The sequence below is a fragment of the Pelobates fuscus genome, chromosome 1 (assembly GCF_036172605.1).
Source record: "Pelobates fuscus isolate aPelFus1 chromosome 1, aPelFus1.pri, whole genome shotgun sequence".
NCBI lineage: Eukaryota > Metazoa > Chordata > Amphibia > Anura > Pelobatidae > Pelobates > Pelobates fuscus.
Genome location: NC_086317.1, coordinates 131,326,756 through 131,347,821, shown reverse-complemented (window position 1 = coordinate 131,347,821; position 21,066 = coordinate 131,326,756). Strand labels below are relative to the sequence as shown.

The following is a 21,066-nucleotide window of genomic DNA, read 5'->3' as shown; positions in this document are numbered from 1 at the left end:
TCGGGCCGAGAGAACTTTAGCAATTCCCCAGCTTATATGCATGCATAAAATAACAGCAATGTAGAGATTAATATTAAAGTGTTACTCCAAGCCGCATTAGTGGTTATGATGCCAGGAGTACTCTGGCGCAGCCACCTGTAATGTTGCTAAACATATTGCCCCCTTCCCGGGGTCCCTGAGGCTACTGCCTAACCAGAATATGCTCTTAGGGCTTCTGCAAAGCTGTAGAAGCTGATCCAGTCTACATTCATGAAGACCATCAGCTCATCGCTTTCAGCCAACAAATGCAATCAGAAATAACATTAGCCAGCCTGACACTTCCGGAAGTGGCGTTAATGCAACAGTGTGTTTTAAAGTGAGACTCTGCACATAGACTTGAGGAACCGTAACGATTTCAAACCGCTGAAATTGTCATATTGCTTGAAGTGACACTAATTAAAACAGCAAAGCTCTATAACCATTTCAGCATGAATGAGCAAGTGTATTTTACATATACTCTTACTTAAGGTTCAACTTGATTAACTTCAGTCTCTTTTTAACGAATATAACTTTGTAACTTACTCCAAACACACAGCATCATTTATGAAGGTTACTACACTTTAACAAAAGTGACCAAGTGGTATATGCTTATTAGCTTGTAAAGAATCCCAGCCATATGTTCACATGGCCTGTGAGCAAGTAGTTCACACAACATGAGCATTAACGCATGCATGCTACCATACCTCTCCAAAAGCTCCTCTGCCAATCACTTTAAGAGACTCAAAATCCTCCAGTCCTAGCCTCGTTCTTTTGAGTCGTAGAAATTCAGTCTCTTTTCGTGCATGTGCTGACCTTCGCATTTTTTTCTACCAAAAAATAAATAAAATTAAAAATGGATTTCTTATATATTATTAAGGTAATATATGAAAATGTACTATAGCGTAACCCCAAAGTATAAAATGTGCTATCACCAAGAGTGTGCCTCACTCACTCAGCAATAAATACAGTAAAGAAGCATATTAGCTAATATGGCTTAAAAAGCAACATAAGCTAAAAAGGTGCAATAGCACATATAGTAGCAACTTATAGAATAGAGGATACAACCTGTATAACAGGACGTGATCTTGAACAGATCTAAAGGATAATAAATAATATATGGTGAAGTATGTATGAAAAGAATAGTAATATCCAGGAGGTAGAGAACTTACAAAAAGGTATTGATGGTCTGCGCTTATCTCCCTTTAAGGGTGTCTGTTTGTAGGAACGAACATTTTCTTCAAATATGAGATTCTCAATGGATACAAAGAGAAATATACATAGAATAGTAGTGTTTAAAATGTTATAAATTTATTGCACTGATTGCACTTACATTCAGGTTGCAATCAGCAAGCATATCTCCACTAACAAGTGGACCAAGATGACAAGATGGATCTATGCTGAAGGTGGAACAATGGCTGATCACACCACATAAAGTGCTAAAAAAAAAAAAAAAATATATATATATATATATATATATAAATAATACAATGGTAAAGTAAAAAAATAATAAATAAAAGTCCTTTTCAATACTCAATCCAACGCGTTTCGTCAATGTTGACTTCTTCAAGGGTTTGGAGGTGATAAGAGACATATTTGTTCAAAAACAGACTATATGTCCCACACAGATTGATTTTTTTATTGGCATGTAGTGGAGATATGCTTGCTGATTGCGACCCCAATGCTTTGTGGTAAAACTCTGCACCAATCAGTGTGGCAGCAGCAGCCACTTTAAAACTGTATTTTCTTTAATATGTATGTACCACTTTAAGAACCAAGGGTATGCGTGTGTAAAATGTGTTACAGGTCTATGGCGTTCGCATGCGGGCGGCATAAAAACCCGTCGGCATTCATGTAATCGTTCCACGAACAGTGAATTCCATCTCTGTTCGTGAAATGAACAAACTGCCGAATGGAGACCACCCTCAGGAAGTCGTGTGGCTCTCATTAAGGATTGCAACATTGTTGCAATCGGTAAATTAAGAGGATTCAGGGTGGCCGTCGTTCAGCTACCGACCACGCGGCGGTCGGCCATCTTGGATCCTTTGTTAGCCCAGCGGTATTTGGTCGTCGAGCGCCTGGAACTAAAATCGGCTATTCGGCGGCACGAATACTGCTTGACTTCCAAGCCGTTGGGGAGCCCCGGTCCTTCGGTAAAGTGGTTCCCTGCAGTTATTCGGTAGTTTAAATGTAACTTGAATGTAATGTTGGTTTCGTGCGGCGTTCAGTTATTTATGCTGGGATCTGAGCGGTACTTTCACGAATTGTGCGCTCAGACCCCAGCTTTCTACCGAACGTCCATTCGTATAAATCAAACGAATATTATAAAAGTTATGCATTTTAATGTAAATTATATGTCCTGCTGCACCGAGGGATAGTCCACTTAACTGTATATTCTAGTGGGAGTAACCCTCGTGTGCAGCAGGGGCTGCTGGGAGAAATATCCAGATTGTTCAGTTTCCCATGTAGTCCCCTATTGTATAACCCCTGAATTGTCTGTAGGGAAACCCCTTGCATGGGAAATCCCATAAATACTGGAAGTGTGTGATTAAAACCTCAGTTGACCTCCAAGCTATTTGTCGTCTAGTTCTTGGAGGGAAGGGATTGTAACTACACTACCTGTCTTGTACCTGTTTGGATTGCCTTTCCTGTCTACCAGCGGAGATACCTTGGATAATACCTCTACTCCGCTACAATCAGCATCTCCTCATGCATTGAATGGAGACGCTGAACGTAGGTAGGACCTCTATTGGCCGTCTGAGTGATTGTCCCCAGATGTGTTACTAAGCAGCAATGTAAACACTGCCTTTTCTATAAAAAGGCAGCGTTTACCAGTGCCAAGACTGCAGGGACATACAATAGACTCCAGAACCATTACATTAAGCTGTAGTGGTTCTGGTGACTATAGTGTCCCTTTAACTTAAATATATTACTCTTGCTCACTCCTAATCTGTTCTACCGTTTTTGTTTTATTTTTAATATTAGGGACTATTTGGCCATAGTAATTTCTCACCACTTGGAAAAAGGCAGAGCTACCTTTGTTACCTTGGTTACCATCACATTTTTTTTTTTAAATTAACTTAAAGAGGCTTAATCATATGCAACTGTTTTTTTTTTTTGTTTTCTTTTTTATCGTTTCCCCAAAACCTATATATCCTACCATACCCCACAATGTGGCAAGATAGCTTGGAAAAGCTCTTAAATGACTGGGCTCCGATCCTATCCGGTGCCATCTGCAGAAGCCTGGCAGTGAGGTGTGGTCACTGCATTCTTCTGCCCTTCCTTCCCCCTTATTTCTGATCTTGCGCATGCCCAAGGTAATAGAAAGTGGGCATGTGCAATAAAAAAAATAAATAAATAAAATAAAAAGGGGGGAGATGGATACCAAGATTAGAGAGGACAGAGGATGGAATTGATGAAGAGGTGGAATTGTGAGAAAATGGGACTTGACAAATCTTGACAAAGGAAGTGGTGCTTGCAATATATAAGACAATTCCTAATTTGAGTTACGCATTTCACAAGAAAATGATAAAAGAAGAACAGATTTGGAGAGAGAAAGAAGAGGAAGCAATTGGAGAAAGATAAGTTTGTCGTGAGAGAGCCACTTTCACAATTGCATTCTTCTGATTTTTAAAGATATGCATTTCTAATAAATAGAAATACTGACACACGATTACAAAATGTAGACCAGAGTTTAGCCTATATATTACAACATTGTGGTAATTTGTGTCATTTTCTTTAACAAACATAGAAGAAAAAAAAAGTAGCTCTTGCAAGTCAATGCATCTTTTGGACACTGATGTTATCAGAACTAAGTAAAAGATGTTCCTTAATACAAGGATGCTTATATTTAATTAATGTGATACAATATTGTGAGTATATCATTCTATTACCTCTTCATCTCGTAAGCCTTCCTCTTCCATTACTTTTTCTAGCCTCTTCTGCCTAAAAAAAATAAATAAATAAATTAATATCAGTTATGGAGATGTACAGATAATTGGTGGGGAGGGAACCATCATCACAATAAAAAAAAATTGAAATAATGGAAAATATTGAGACACCCTCAGTGCTGCACCGCCTTTTATTACCACCTCAGGAGGCGTCACTTCTACACCAATCATCCAATTCAATGCTCCTAATAGAGGGGCATTGTGGATAGGTTGTGCATGCAAGGCAAGCAACTTCTCATTGGAAAGCATTGAATTCAGAGCTTTCCTATGAGTTGCATTTGATGTCCAACGTCCTCATTGATGGCAAATGTCACATGGCCAAGTTTCACTTGGTTGTTGCACAGGAAGCACCATTAGTGGCTGGAAGAAAGACACCAGAGTTGTTTAACTCTTCAACACAAACATTGCTGATTCTAAAAAAAAACAAAAGAAAACAGCCATGTTTTAAGTTGCAGAGTTAAAGGGACACTCTGCCCATTGGAGTGGTCTGGGTGCCAACTCCCACTACCCTTAACCCTACAAGTGTAATTATTGCAGTTTTCATAAACTGCAATATTAACCTTGCAGGGTTAAGCCCTCCTCTAGTGGCTGCCTACTCGATAGCCACTAGAGGACACTTCAGTGTTCATAGAACACAGAAAGTGTGCTATAACGTCGCTGGACGTCCTCACGCTATGTGAGGACCACCAGCGTCGCTGAGATCCCCATAGGAAAGCATTAAAAGCATTATTCAATGCTTTCCTATGAGGAGGTCTAATGCGCGTGCGCGGCATTGCCGCACATGCACATTAGGTCCCCCCCGGCCCGCGCTTGCTCAATAGGTCTCTCCCCGCGCTTGCTCAATAGGACCCTGACCCAGCGCCGAGGGACATCAGCGCTGCATACAGGTAAGTCACTGAAGGGGTTTTAACCTCTTCAGCGACATGGGATGGGGGGTGGGAGGGAGAGGGGACCTGCAGTGCCAGGAAAACGGTTTGTTTTCCTGGCAGCGGAGAGTCCGCTTCATTATGTAGGATACATTTCCTGGGTGGCGCACCAAAACAACATGCACATAATTAAATAGAGAAAATAAAAAAATGCTACGGAATACGGTTTTAAACAACTTTTTTTAAATCAATGCTGGATTCTGATCCAAAAGACCAGATAAAAATAAATTCTATGTATCTCTGCATATTACACTTTGCCTATATATATTTGCAGGGCTACAGAGGTTTGAATTCTCTAGCATTCTCTAGCATGTACTAACAAACTGCCCGGAACAGCTAGCAAGGAGAAAATGTGTAAAACTCTACACTTTCCAATACAAAGAATTCATAAAACCTATCTGTTGCATGCCTCCAATATGTACCATTTACTGTTGAGCAGCAATGTACTAAACACCGTCAAGACCCACCAACAGTCCAGGTTTTGTCAGTATCTCCATAGGAATAAAACAGGGTATACATAAATCCTGGATTTTTGGTGGGCCATGAGGACTGGTTTGGGAACCACTGTATTAGAATCACACACACACTTAATTGTTATCTACAACAAAGTAAAGAGCCATTAAAGTAATGAAGGATCTTTGCATATTAATTGCTGAATTTACTACACACGCTCAAGGTGCTAAAAGGGCTCACTACTGCAGAAGGATTTTGAAAGCGGCTTTGTATTCTGCTTATAGCTCTTAATGACGTCAGCACATTCCTTCCCCATCCAGTGAAAACATTAATGTTTAGAACACATTCATGCCATGCCCATTATGAAAGAGTAGCAGAAAACTCACAGCTAGGGCTGCATCTAGCCAAATCATGGCAGAAATGTGAAGACAAAATGTGCATGAAAAGAGACATTTGATTAGAAAGTGGGGCTTTAACGCCAATTCTATAGCTTTAACTTTATTTTATTTTTTTTTTAACATACAGTATTAGAATTTTAAAAGCCAGCCTCTGTTTAATAACACACTCCCTGCCATAGTCGATATGCATGTCAATATTTGTATTTTGCATTTATGACTCTTAACTAGAAAACAGACCGGTCTGTCATTTGCAGATCTCTTCGTTAACATATAGACACAAAAACACAGTGAGACAAAAGAAACTGCATTGAATATTTAGTGCACAGGATACAATAGAGGCAGGCCTTCCAGTCGTTTGATGGCTGGCTAGGGAACATTATGTTACAGTAGAATCTGACATTATCCACATGGTCTTTGTCTACCACTAATATAACATTATCTAGCTATATTAATTTGTTGTAAGTGTACATGGTACATTTTTACAATGAACAAAAGGACTACAACATCATTCATTGAGCAACATGCCATGTGTATATAGCAAGTACTTATGCATAAGGAAAAGGTGGAACATTCCTAAAAACAGAGGAATAAGATCTTAAAGAAGCATACAACTGCAAGCCCCCCATATGATACAGTTGTATTCACAAACATTTTAATAAGTAGGTCATAACATCACATAAAACAGGAGAGGTGAGACTCATTCTAGGCATTCAAGTCCAATTCTACAAACAATCAGTCACCAGTCTTCGATTTCCAACTGGATGGCTCCTAACTTCCTTAAATTCAACCAGTCCAAAACAGAACTTCTGGTCTTTCCTCCCTCAAGTGTTGCTACTCCCGTGTGTCTCCCTCCAAGTCAACGGCACTACCATCACCTCTACCTCACAGCCTGGGTGTTCTATTTGACTCCAACCTCTCTTTTACCCCAATCAATCGCCAAATTCTTTCGCTTCCATCTCAAAAACATAGCGCGCATTTAACCCCGGATGCAGCTAAGGTGCTGGTCCATGCTCTTGTTCTCTCTCGCCTTGACTACTGCAATAACCTTCTCAGTGGTCTTACGTGTTCCCAGATTGCACCGCTGCAATCTATAATGAATGCGGCGGCGAGGCTCATTTTCCTGTCCGCTTGCACCTTCCACGCCTCCCCGCTCTCAGTCCCTGCATTGGCTTCCAGTTAGATATAGGGCTCAATTTAAGATTGTGGTGCTTGCTTACAAGTCCCTACATAATGCTGCTCCAACCTCCTATCCTCTCTAATACACAAGTATGTCCCGTCGAGGCCCCTGCGCTCTGCCAAAGACCTACGTATATCCTCTGTCCATACTCCCACCTCTAATGCTCGCCTCCACAATATCTCCAGGGCTGCACCTCTTCTGTGGAACTCCCTTCCCTTCTCTGTCTTTCGCCCAGTCTCCACTCAAAAACTCACTTCTTCAAGAAAGCATATCAATTAAACTGTTAGCAGGCTTTTATCCCCCACCCCCCATGACTCCTCACCTGCAACGGTCAAAAATTACCTACTAAGCCCTCAGTGAATACTTTTCTAACAACCTACTTCGTACCCCTACTTTTACCCTTTGTGTCACTATACCCCACTCCCTCTAGAGTGGGAGCTCATTGAGCAGGGCCCTCTACCTCTCTGTTCTTGTACGTCCAGTTGTCTGGTTACAATTACATGTCTGTTAGTCCACCCATTTTACAGCGCTACGGAATCTGATGGCGCTATAAAAATAATAATGGCAATTGTGTGTACCTTAGTTCCCGTTCTTCGTGTTGGGTGATGAGGTTACTGTAGAAGTTTTCCAATGTCATTTTAGTCATGGTGACTCGCTCCTTTGTGTGATTGCTCATAGGGAAGCATGGGGTCTGTTCAGTCATTGCCATTGCTGCAAAGACAAAAATAAATAAAATAATCATTCACAAAAAAAAAATAAAAAAAAAATGAGTAGGTCTTTGTTTAAACACAAAACAATCACAAATGGTTATCTACTGACCTATACTCTTATTTTCAGATGATCGGTTATTTTTTCTGACCGACAATGTGCTTTTCTAAATCCTATGACAGGGATTGCTAATCTGAGCCCTCAAACTGTTCGTGGTATCCATTTACAGAGTGCCCAGTTGACAACTTGCCTGGCCCTTGCTGCCACCTATTGCTACCCTGTTGCTGGAAGTTCCTCAATGCAGTTTTCAGATTCCTTCAGTGACCCAAACCCTGCAATGTAGGTCATTGGCTGCGTCTGTCGAGCTGAGCACACTGTCAATGTATGAGGCCAGGACAAATTTTAGTTGCAAGAGCTTCTGAAAGTATGGTAGGTGGCAGCAGTCACCCATTGGGACTCAGGTAAGTTGTTAAACTTGTTTAAAAGGTTTAATTCTTTACTCTGGGAGGAGCACTCCTAACACAATAACAACTACAGGGAGCTGTAGAGGTTATGTTTTTTGGAGTGTTCCTTGAAATAAACATTAGCAAACACAAAAAAAAAATAAAAAAAAAATTAGAAAAGCTTCCACAATATTTATCTTCAGAATGTGAATGTCACCCAGAAAAGGAGCTCTGTACTCTATCTCCCTCACTGAGCACTTCCCTGACACAGTCTTTCCTGGGTTTCTACGCATGCGAGTGCTGATAACACCAAGGCTAAGTTTACTTTTACATAGCATTTTATTTTTACATGTTTTTACTTTCACATTTGATACAGTGAGTCACGCACATATACATTGGCATCATAACGAATAAGCGTCGTATTACATTTAGTACAAATAGCCATTCACTAATCACTGAACTCAATTCATTGAGTTGAGGTGGATTTTTTTCTTTTAAATCTATTATTTTCATTTACTTACTTAAAAAAAAAAAAAAAAAAAAATGATGTAGCCCAAGTTGCATGATCTATAAGGTTTTCCTGGACACGTCACTCATAAATGCATCTCCACAGAATGAAGAAAATATACACTGTATAATGGAACTCTATATATTAATCAATTCCCAAAGAAAAAAATATTTATTCTACCTCCTGCAGCTTAGCAACTGTGAATACTGGGGAGCAGCAGGTATCAAGCGATGACTAGCAGACCAGGCAACCTGCTTCCATTGCTCCGTTGTCCAGTACCGATGCTCACATCCCCATTGAAGGCAGTGGACAAGAGTTATCATGGGCACTCTGTGGCTACGCAGCCCAGTACGCAGCAAAACGTGATGCACCGTGTATTACGACACCTTTCTATCGTGGCCAGCATTATGTTTCTCAGCAATTTGAACTACAGTAGCTCTTCTGTGTAATCAGACCAGACGGGCTAGCCTTCACTCCCCAAGTGCATCTATGAGACTTGTGCGCCCATGACCCCGACACCAGTTCTCCAGTTGTCCTTCTTTGCTTTACTTTTGGTAGGTACTACCCATTGCATACCAGGAACACAGAAGAAGACTACATTTTGTAGATGCTCTCATCCAGTAATCTAGCCAAGTCCCTTGTCCAAGTCACTCAGATCTTTTCGCTTGCATTGCATTGTTCCTGCATCCAACACATGAAATTCAAGGACTACTCACTTTCTGACAACTATATCGCACCCTTTGACAGGCACTATTGCAATAATATAATCAATGGTTTAGTGATGTGGCTGATCGGTGTAAACAGCTACATTAAACAAACAATATATATGTAGTATAAGTCTTTTAACTACTTAAGGACCACATGACGGTCTATGCCATCATACAAAGCAGGGCTTTAATGCCCAGTGATGGCAAAGACCGTTGTGGAAAAAGTACCAGCAAGGATTTAAACCCTGCTGGTATCAATGAATCCTGGTTACCTTTTGACACCTGAAGGCCCCCTCTTTATCAGCTTGGGCCAGAATTAGTGTCCCCAGACTGAGCTATGATCTGTTTGCAGAGCTCAAAGTGAGTGCTCCAATCAGGGATTTAAATGTAAAATTAAATTCCCATTGTTATAATGCAGTGTGAACAGGGTTAAATTAATAGACACCTGAGGCTCCCCTCTGTCAGCTGGGGTTATTTTTAGTGGTCCCAGACTTTTTGATGAGCTGCACACAGTGCTTAAAGTCAGCATTGCATATAGTCATTTAAATCTATAGAGCACACTGCAGCTGAATGTGTCTTAGGCATAGAATTATGGTATGGTTTCTGATTAAGGGTTTACCATTAGATTTAGGGTTAGGTATAGGATTAAAGGGAAACTCCAGTGCCAGGAAAACAATCAGTTTTCCTGGCACTGGAGGGTCCCTCTCCCTCCCACCCACCAATCCCCAGTTACTGAAGGGGTGAAAACCCCTTCAGTCAGTCACTTACCTGAGGCAGCGGCGATGTCCCTCGTCGCTGCCTCCTCCTCCGCGCCGCTCCTCCCTGTGATTCCGTCGGCCGGTGGGCGAGACTGATTCCGCCCACCGGCCGAGGAGACCTAATGTGCATGCACGGCAAATCCACGCATGCGCATTAGCGCTCCCCATAGGAAAGCATTGAAAACAAATTTCAATGCTTTCCTATGGGGATTTGAGCGACGCTGGAGGTCATCACACAGCGTGAGGACGTCCAGCGACGCTCTAGCAAGGAAAATCCTTACTACAAACCAGGAAGTGACCTCTAGTGGCTGTCTAGTAGACAGCCACTAGAGGTGGAGTTAACCCTGCAAGGTAATTATTGCAGTTTATAAAAAAAAACTGCAATAATTACACTTGCAGGGTTAGGAGTAGTGGGAGTTGGCACCCAGACCACTCCAATGAGCAGAAGTGGTCTGGGTGCCTGGAGTGTCCCTTTAAGGATTTAGTCTGGTACTTTGCAAAGTTATACAAATGTGGTACTGTACTCAGGAGATGTTGCCGAGTACAACTAAAATAATTTTATTTCAATGGGACACATGATTTTTTTTGTTTTTATTTAAATTTTCTTTTGTAAAAGCATACTGTAACGGATCACCTGGCACCCCGACTGGGTACCTCCGTTGAAGGATGCTCCTAGCGCTTCCTGAGGACTCCAAGCACTGCAGCAGACACCATAACCACCATAGACTCCTTTCAGAAAGCAAGGCAGGAACAAGCTCTTACAAGAGCTTATTAGTGATTTAGCAAGGGAGTATGACAAGCATAGCAATCCCTTGTAGCCTATTCCCCCAATAAGAAACAGCACTCCAAATTGAGGGTGAAGTAGAACTCAGTTTCTTAATGACACACTCTGCTTTTATGCAATTCTCCCGTGCAAGGGAGACGCCCACAGACAATTATGAATTACCCAATTACACACATCTCCTCACCTTAGCCTGGGAGGCAACACAATTAGATGTACAGTTTAAAACACACTTTTCACCCAACTTTTATAACTCTAAAACTATACATCCAATGTTAATAAAAGTCACATATAGAGATGTCGCGAGCATAAAATTTTCCGTTCGCGAACGGCGAACACGAACTTCCGCAAATGTTCGCGAATGGGCGAACCGCCATAGACTTCAATAGGCAGGCGAATTTTAAAACCCACAGGGACTCTTTCTGGAAAAGTTGTTTTAAGGGGACTAACACCTGGACTGTGGCATGCCGGAGGGGGATCCATGGCAAAACTCCCATGGAAAATTACATAGTTCATGCAGTCTGGTTTTAATCCATAAAGGGCATAAATCACCTAACATTCCTAAATTGTTTGGAATAACGTGCTTTAAAACATCAGGTATGATGTTGTATAGATCAGGTAGTGTAAGGGTTACGCCCGCTTCACAGTGACAGACCAAACTCCCCGTTTAACGCACCGCAAACAACCGCAAACAGTCCATTTGCACAACCGACAACTCCCAATTTGCACAAGGTTGGATACCAAGCTAGCCATGTCCCGTTCCTTGTCCTCACTGATGTCATTGAAGGTCTCTTCCTCCACCCAGCCACGTACAACACCAAGGGTCCCCGAAAGGTGACAACAAGCCCCCTGTATTATTTTTTTTAAATGTACACTACTGTTACACCAGATATGAGTTGCACTGGTGTGACACTGTGCCCTGGCAGGTGTGAAGGAAACTGACTGCTATTATTTCACAGTCAAAAAATGCTTTTTTTTTTTAAATGCAAGCTATTGTGACACCAGATATGAATGGTGGCACTGGGCAAGTGGGCACAGTATACGCTGTGAGCCTGACACACACGCTGGCAGGCAGGCAACTGCAATTAGATTACACAGGAAAAAAAAAAAAAAAGAAAAAGCAGACTGATGTTCTAGCCCTAAAAAGGGCTTTTTGGGGTGCTGTCCTTACAGCAGAGATCAGATGAGTCCTTCAGGACTGTAGTGGACACTGAATACACTAGCCTAGCTATCGGTTTCCCTATTAAATCAGCAACCGCTACACTGTCCCTCCTCTCACTAAGAATGCAGCTTCCGGGGGGCGGGGCCTAGCTGTCATGGAGGAAAGACGCACTTCGTGTGAGCTCCCTCAATATCTCACTTTAAGCAGCTATCAACAAGCAAATTTCACCCCAGAAGGGGATGACCCAGCAATGTTGCTCCTACCTGACCGACCCGACATGCTTAATAGCGGTCAGCAACTCGACAGAGTCTTCCTTACCTCCGCGTGGCAAGTGTGGCCTGGTGCTCACCGGGCGGGAGAGGCGGCCGATCTCCCGATCTTGGGATGCCCAGGAGCAGCTACTTCCCGGCAGAGCTCCGTTACCCCTCCCCCCCCCCCCCCCCTCGGACCGGTGGGGGTTATCCCGGTCCACCCCTGAGAGGCTGTCTGGAGCTAATGGGACGCACAGAGCACAGCCGCCCAGGCTGACATACTCATCTGCGACTCTCCCAATATGGCGGCAGCCGCGTGTCCTCCTGGTACCAGCAAAGCATGGCAGGATATTGAGTCTAAGCTGGACAGACTCTTTAATCAATTTTGGAAGCAAATAACAAGCAGGAATCCCCCAACAAGCTCCACCACAGCCTCAACAAGCTCCACCACAGCTAAGCGAAGCAGTCCCCATTAAAATCCACCAACGCAAAAGGCGTTGAAGACGGGACCGGAGGCACAAACAGAAATAAAGAGCCTGCCCCACGTCAAGCACTCACCTCCACCTTAAGCCACCACAATCCCGCATCGGACGTGAAGCACCACCGGTGCAGATCCGACCACCCGACAAAACAAGCTTCCACCACCTCAAGCCGCGAACCCGGCACTCAGCCAGAGACTTGCCTTTGTTGTTCCAGGTATCAGGGACTCCCAGGGTCTGCACCTGGCGCCCAGAAGGGATCGGATGAGCACAATCCGTAAACAGCAGCCTGCCAAGCATGTCCCACTATAGCCGATCCTCCACACCATGCCTTTGATCACATGAACTGCTCTCTGCACATTAACTAATCGTAAAGTAGCAAGCGTTTAAACATGTCATTATTTCACCTCCTAAAGAGTTTATTGTCGTAGTTCCTTACATGCCTTTACCTTAACTGTTCATGTATTATGTTATTCACTAGTCCAGTGTTTCCCAACCCAGTCCTCAAGGCACACCTACCAGTCCAGGATTTAAGGATTACCCAGTTTTGTCTAAGGTGTTTTTAGAGAAAAAAAAAGAAAAAACACCTTAGACACAACTGGGTCACCCCTAAATCCTGGACTGGTAGGTAGGTGTGCCTTGAGGACTGGGTTGGGAAACACTGCACTAGTCTCATCTCATGGGGCGACTCACACTTGATTTATAACTAGTGGTGGAGCTGCTGATATAAATACACAGTTGATAACGTGCAAGCTACACCCTAAACAAGACAGCCATCTTTCACAACAATGTACTGCTATATACTCATACCCTCAGTGCAACTAGCCATGATATACGCACGTTCAGCCTAGCATGCTCAAATATAACACACTTCGGTCTAAAAAAAAAAAAAAAAGAATTATAAAAAAAAAAAAAAAAAAAAAAAGAATGCAGCTTCAGAATTAATCTAAATTGTATGCTATCTAGGAGGTGGGAGGGTCTGGGGGGAGGGTCTGCTGCTGATTGGCTGGAATGTGTCTGCTGACTGTGAGGTACAGGGTAAAAGTTTACTCAATGATGACGAATAGGGGGCGGACCGAACATCGCATATGTTTGCCGTCCATGGCGAACAAGCTATGTTCGCCAGGAACTATTCGCCAGCGAACCGTTCGGGACACCTCTAGTCACATATTATTAATCAGCATATTTCAAATACAAACATACCCAAAAATCATTCAAAGCCGTTCGGGAGATTTATATAAAAGTCACCTTTGACCGACCGCAAGCACATTTTCATGCCCAAAACAGTTCCAGAGAATCAGGCTGTGCGGCCGGTCTATTTCCCATGTTAAAGTCAGTTTAAACAGACGAACGACAACCATTCGAACTGTCGAATGCATTAGTTCCAGGGAAGATAAAACTTTAGCGGTTTTTTCGTGACGTTCTGTAACCGATTTTAGTTCCATGAGTTTGACTGCACACACCGCTAAATGCATTCGAATGAATCAAAATGGCCGCTGCCACGTGTTTGGTTTTCTAATGGCGGCCACTTCGATTGCATCCTAAGTGCCATGCCAAAACTGCAGGTCCTTTCCCAAAGTACTTAAAGGGCCAGAAACAGCACAATAAAAATCCACTATGCCCAAATACAGTTATTAAAGGGCCATACACAGTCCAATACAAGTCCATAAGCCCCAAATCAGTTCCTTAAAGGGCAATACATCCCAGGGGCCATAGTCACATGGCAGGAGGTTGACAATCAGTCTTCTCCAATGCCCAGTGGCGAGGTTGGTTTTGCCACACACACACACAATAGAATGGATATGCAATATTGTAAAAATGAATACTACAAACTTTGTGAAAAAAGTTGTAATGGGAAAAACTGAAATCATTAGGTCGCTTATATGGAGTTTCACAGAGTAGTGGCGAACATTGGTAGTGTTGTATGCAAAAGATGATGTAGTGGAATACAATATGGGGTTTTGTACAGTAGTAGCACAGATCAGGTTTCAGAAATATATATATATATATATATTTCTGTGTGTTCACTTCAACTTCATAGTTTTTGCAGAATTAGTAAAGAAATAACTTAATTTACAATCATTGGTAAAAGTAGGGTCTGGGAAGGTAATGCAATGGTATGTCAAAGGTTTATGTATTGTGGTTCATTCATTAAATTCCAAATGCTGTTCCACTGCCTGCTAAATCAAATGTAGTACATTCAACTAATTACAAAGTGGTCATTTCAACAAAATTTGTGCTTTCATTTCATGCTGCTAGTCGATTGTGTATTGAAATTAGTCACAATCAGCTGGTCTAAAAATAAATTTGATTCATTCAGTTGACTACATTCTCCCAATACATAGAGATTTTCATCTAGAACTCTAAAATCCCCCCAATGATACTCCCAACCTCTCAATCTTATAAATGATACCCCAACCCTACTCTTACTTTAGCTGTGTCTGTTTTGCTGGGGAGGGGAGGGGGGTTCTGCAACAAAATTTGGTTGCAGCTATTTTCAAATTGAACAATGCAGTAATGAGATTCATTTGAAAATAACGGGTATCCATTCAGCTTAAAGGGACACTCCAGGCACCCAGACCACTTCTGCTCATTGGAGTGGTCTGGGTGCCAACTCCCACTACTCTTAACCCTGCAACTGTAATTATTGCAGAGTTTTCATAAACTGCAATAATTACATTGCAGGGTTAACTCCACCTCTAGTGGCGGTCTACTAGACAGCCACTAGAGGGCACTTCCGCATTTATAGCAAAGAATTTCTTTGCTAGAGCATCGCTGGACGTCCTCACATTTTTTCAATGCTTTCCTATGGGAAGACCTAATGCGCATGTGCAGCAATGCCGCGCATGCGCATTAGGTTACCTCAGCCGGCTGACGTGATTACAGGGAGGAGCGACGCCAACCTGAAACCACTGCCGAGGGACATCGGCGGGGTCTTAGGTAAGTGACGTGAAGGTGTTTTCACCCCTTCAGCTACCGGGGATGGGAGGTGGCAGGGAGAGGGGACCTGTAGTGCCAGGAAAACGGATTGTTTTCCTGGCACTGGAGTTTCCCTTTAAATCAGCTGTGCAGACTGAAGATGGCAGTAGCCACAAGTGACAGCTTCAGGTAAGTACAACTCCTGTACTTTGCCAGAACCCTAAGGCCACCAGACATGTCACAGATATGCATAGACCCCCGTAAAAGAGAGATCTGCATTAGGATACTTGATGTGCCCTGCTGCAGCCAGCCACAAACACGTACGTCTCTGCTGAAGCAAGAATGAAAGGTAGATGACAGTAGGGATTTTTGCTAGGGGAAGGACATTCATCAGGGAATAAGAGGGGTGAAAATACAAATGGGTAGTTAATATAGATGGAGGAATGGAAGTGATGATAGACTGAAGAATATATTAGTGTATATGTGGTTGGTGAAGATGAGTAAATAAATATGTGGAAAACAAGAAGGATTGATATTTTAGGTATGAAGAAAAAAAAAAATGTAGAAAACATTATTGATGCAAGCCATAGAAATGTGTTTGTTTGCAACGCAGCTGTGGGGGACAAAAGTTGGAGTTTTAACACGTCTGTTTTGATAACTTCAGGAAATTAGTATTTTTTTGCTTATCTTTTTGAATACCTTCCAACAGTCCTGGATTCAGCAGGACAGTTCTGCTTTGGGGCTCATATTCGGTCGCCCGAGTTATTTACGTTTATCCCACAAACAGAAAATTGTCCTGAGAAGGATCAGTGTGAATATATCAGACGCGTTTACGCTGGGCCATGTAAACTCAGGGCATTGAGTCTGAGAGTGTGCTTTACACACGTGCAGCCCTGATTGTGACTAGCCACTAGAGCAGTCAGTCAGTCAGTCAGTATAGTGTGCTCACATGCCAGCCTGACACCGTGCCTTTTTTATGGTTAGCCTGCCCCATCCCAACCCCTTCTACCATGCTCATAAACCTTCCTGCATTCCTTTCACCCAATGTTGGGAGGTATGTTATTGTTTAGTTTGCGTTTTGTTATAAATACTTTTGAATGTCTAGTGGCTGAGGTCCGTCAGGGACTTTTCTATAAGAGCCAGAAAAACTGTCTACAAGACAGGGTTTAACTCACTGGCTAAGGGGAATCAGTTGACACTTTCAGCCAATGAGCTTGCCTACACTTAAAGGTTTACCTAAAGAAAGCCAATGGAAATTCTTAGCATTAACGTTCGGCTCTCAGTACCAGAAGGGAAGAAGTAGAGAGGCATTCAGCAAACCCCAAGAAAAAAAAGTCAATTATGTAACAATCAAGTTCACAAGGCATTGCTCAACTGGCAGAATAACCACTACAGTGTGCTGTAGTGGTTATGGTGTTTGGAGTGTTCCTTTAAAAAGTAACTTCTATCAGATTACAACAAACCGTGATTGCTGTGAAGAGGGAGGCAAAAGGAGTTGCAACACTGTCAGAAAATAAAAATATATATATATATATATATATATATATATATATATATATATATATATATATATATATATATGTATATATATATATATTTATTTTTTTCCCACCTAAATAGAAAGTTTTTTTTAATGACAGGGACTTTGAGTACTGTGAAAAGAAATATATAGCATTAAATATATGTTACCTGAACATAAAGTTTACTTTTCTATAAAATAACGAGTTATTAAGAGAACCTACAGCATGTCCACTCTAGCGGTTATCCAAACTAAAGTCAGGAAAATTGCCTAATACAGCAGATAGGGACAAAAATAACACTGTGAACGGGCATTCATTTTGTATTCAAGTATATCTTAAAACACCCCAATACTACACGTTTTAACCATACTTTAAATGTAAAAAAAAAAAAACTTAGAAAATCTCCTGTATGTCCTATGAAAAGATCAAAGTATGCTTGAAGGAAGTCAAAGCCAGCTCCATCGAAATAAATTAGGACCACTACGACACATTAAAATCAAACTATTCTTTTTAATGTAGACTGAAACAGCTGTCAGTCCCCCCCTAAACTCCAAACACCAATCAGTGGCACTATTTAACTGTCATATTGTCCAGGCGATGTCACAAGTCCCATAAAGACAATAAATCCCCAAAAATGTAACTCATTCAAAATCAATGGCACAACAGACCTGAGGATTTTTGAACCATGGTACTGAAGGTATATATCATTGTGAAATAAAGCCCAATACACAAATCTTCTCACGGATTTCAATGTAAAGTTTTACAACTCTATCATTATGAGGAACAGTAAGTTTGAGTAATAAAAAAAAAAAAGCTGCAACTGTTGACAAAACACAGAGCTGCAACTTTGTTTTCACAGCATTCCAAACAATGTGCGCTCACACCTAATTTGGGTGTTAATTACCTGCATTCTGTTTTGTAAGGACTCATACATCATAATATAAATAACATTTATTTTTATTTTTTTACTGCACTTCTACATATTCAACCAAGGCACTCTTAAGGTGACAATTCACAGAATTTACAAATCAGATAAGACGTGTCTATTCTTACCAAAACGCCTAAGTCATATTACAGTTTCCCTTAATACCTTTCAAAGGAATCATTGTCTATATACTAAACACACATCCTGTGAAACTATGAGTGTATTAGTGTATATGTAAATTTATTAATGTGCCTAGTGAAGGGTGACTTCCAGGTATTAACTACCAAACACACTACGCTGATACTAGAAGAAGAAAAAAAAAAAAAAAACCAGACTAGATTGTTTTATGATTACTACATTATATTTATTTACACGAATATACAATTATTGTAGCACAAATCATTCAATGTGACCGCTCTCTTTCAATATTAAAGTATTATTTGGGAACAAACTAGGAGTGTTGTTTTTTTTGTGTGTCTGTTTACATCAATTGCAATTTCTGGGGGAAAGAATTTAAGGCAAATACAGGCTGAAACCACTGTAACGTGTGTGTGTGTGTGTGTGTGTGTGTGTGTGTGTGTGTGTGTGTGTGTGTGTGTGTGTGTGTGTGTGTGTGTGTGTGTGTGTGTGTGTGTGTGTGTGTGTGTGTGTGTGTGTGTGTGTGTGTGTGTGTGTGTGTGTGTGTGTGTGTGTGTGTGTGTGTGTGTGTGTGTGTGTGTGTGTGTGTGTGTGTGTGTGTGTGTGTGTGTGTGTGTGTGTGTGTGTGTGTGTGTGTGTGTGTGTGTGTGTGTGTGTGTGTGTGTGTGTGTGTGTGTGTGTGTGTGTGTGTGTGTGTGTGTGTGTGTGTGTGTGTGTGTGTGTGTGTGTGTGTGTGTGTGTGTGTGTGTGTGTGTGTGTGTGTGTGTGTGTGTGTGTGTGTGTGACCATGTCCTGACCCTGTTATGGAGAACCTTAGCACTCTTGGTGTTTATATAAACTACACTCCCAACAATGCTCAGCCAGCCTGAAGGTTAGCCATCATTGCTTTATCTTGATATGACACCCCATTGCCAGGAGTAAGGGGAAGGAGATCTCACCCACACAAAACACAAAGTTGGAGACAGTTGCACCAGGCATGACACGTACTTCCTTATAAAGGGCAGCAATGTCAATAAGGAATAGCAGGGCCTCTCTATATACAGTTTGCACAAAGCCAGTTCACCCCTTAATGATGTCAGCTTGGTACAGCCCACCTCGCAGGTTTTTTTTATTTCTTGGGGGAAACCATGCCGTTGAAAGGGAGGGCCATAAAAGCAGGTTAACAAGTAAAGATAACAAGAGAAGTTCAGTCCGCCTCACCTTCCCGCTGTGTCCTCGGCCCGTCGGACGGGACGAGAGGCCGCCCGGTGCCCTCACTCACAGTCCGAGCAATGCGAAAATAACCCAAGGAAATACCTGTCCAACAGTCACCAGGCAAGCCTCAAAGAAGTTACAGTACATCAGTGCCGTGGCTGGAGCTGGCCACTGGTGCGCGATGGCGTCATCACGCGAACGTCGAATGAAGCGCCTTAACGTGAAGGCGGCGCCATTTTTGTTTAGGGCAAAAAAAAAGAAAAAAAGGAGGCATGGGCATGTATTCAGTGCAAATCGAAATTAATTGAATTCAAATCTGAATATAAAAATTGAGAGTGAGGGAATAAGATAAAATACTGCAACTCAGCGGCAGACACGTGGCTAGTTTAGAGTGAATCTTGCTGTTCAGATTACATTTTGGAGTATGGAGTCTAAATAATACTGTGCTGTACTATTACTGTCACTACTAAGGAAGTCACACCCTTCAATAAAACAGTGAAAATCACCTATAACTTGTGTTAACTTTTTTTTCCTTCTTGATGTGATGCTCCCTATTCTCTTAAAATTGTATATTTAAAGGGAAATTATAGCAGACACCATCTCCTGCGTCAACCCCCTACGCACACCGCAACACCACGCCTCCTATATGCGTGCCGCCACCACACGCCCCCCACTACACATACACATAGCCACCAAACATGTATGAAAGAGGACACAACATTTTATTATATAGTATGGAGATGGTTAAGGCACTCCATGTTCAGAAAAGGTAAATTTATTAGAACCCACAGCAACGTTTCGAACTTGCGGTGTTTGTCGAACTTGACAAAGACCGCAAGGTCGAAACTTTGCTGTGGGTTCTAATAAATTTGCCTCTTCTGAACCTGGAGTGGCTGAACCATCTTTATACTATATGCTATTGTCATTGGAACCTGGTGCTTGGTCCTTGTTTAGTTGCACCCTGGCTCAGATTGATGGGAGTGAGTGCAGTTCCCTATGTATGTTGAAAAGCAACATTTTATTATGACAGAACACAACTATCTAACAACATATTGCTACTATTTACACACACTATTAAGACACATGCACACACACTGACACATACACACTGGCATATAGACACACTCAGATTCACACAATTTGATATACACGCACACTCAGATACACACAGATACACATAAACATACATGGTAAAAATGTTGTATTTGCAGCCACCCTCCTGTTAGCTTACCTTTTATGTCCAGAAGGATGGCTTGATTGAGTCCTGGTGATGGTGGCTGATGCTGATTAGAGTGAGCATGCAGCAGCTCACTTCAGCCTCTCTTCTGCCTCCATGCTGCCTCCAGCCTCTTCCTCCCTGCATTCCTCCCACGTAGCTCTCTGTGAAGTAGATTGTGATTGTGTGTGGAATTCGCGTGGGTTTGATTGTGTTTGGGGGTTGGCTGAGTGTGACTTTGCATGAAGTTCGCTGAGTGTGCTTAAGTGTGGCATTGGCTAATTGTGATTGCGTGTGGAATGATGAAATGATCAGCCGAAGACAATGTGGGTCTGAGGGCTGATTCTGCCCTCAGACCCACATTGTCTTGGGATCCGCTACCATGTGAATGGAAACCTCGTGCAGGACAGTAACACAAACCAGATGGTCTTCAAAACA

At 42.1% G+C, this 21,066-nt stretch overlaps 1 protein-coding gene across 1 annotated transcript in view; it reads right to left on the bottom strand.

Moving 5' to 3' along the window:
• LOC134607876 (serine/threonine-protein kinase 38) overlaps positions 1 to 19,561 on the bottom strand; it is a 61,347-nt gene extending 41,786 nt beyond the window's left edge. Inside the window, exons 1-4 of the mRNA XM_063450458.1 lie at positions 19,419 to 19,561; positions 7,498 to 7,630; positions 3,909 to 3,960; positions 723 to 845 (exon numbers count right to left, since the gene is read on the bottom strand). Of these exons, the coding sequence (XP_063306528.1) occupies positions 723 to 845; positions 3,909 to 3,960; positions 7,498 to 7,628 (306 nt within the window). The 5' untranslated portion in view covers positions 7,629 to 7,630; positions 19,419 to 19,561. The remainder of the gene's footprint in view (positions 1 to 722; positions 846 to 3,908; positions 3,961 to 7,497; positions 7,631 to 19,418) is intronic.
• Positions 19,562 to 21,066: the final 1,505 nt, after the last annotated feature.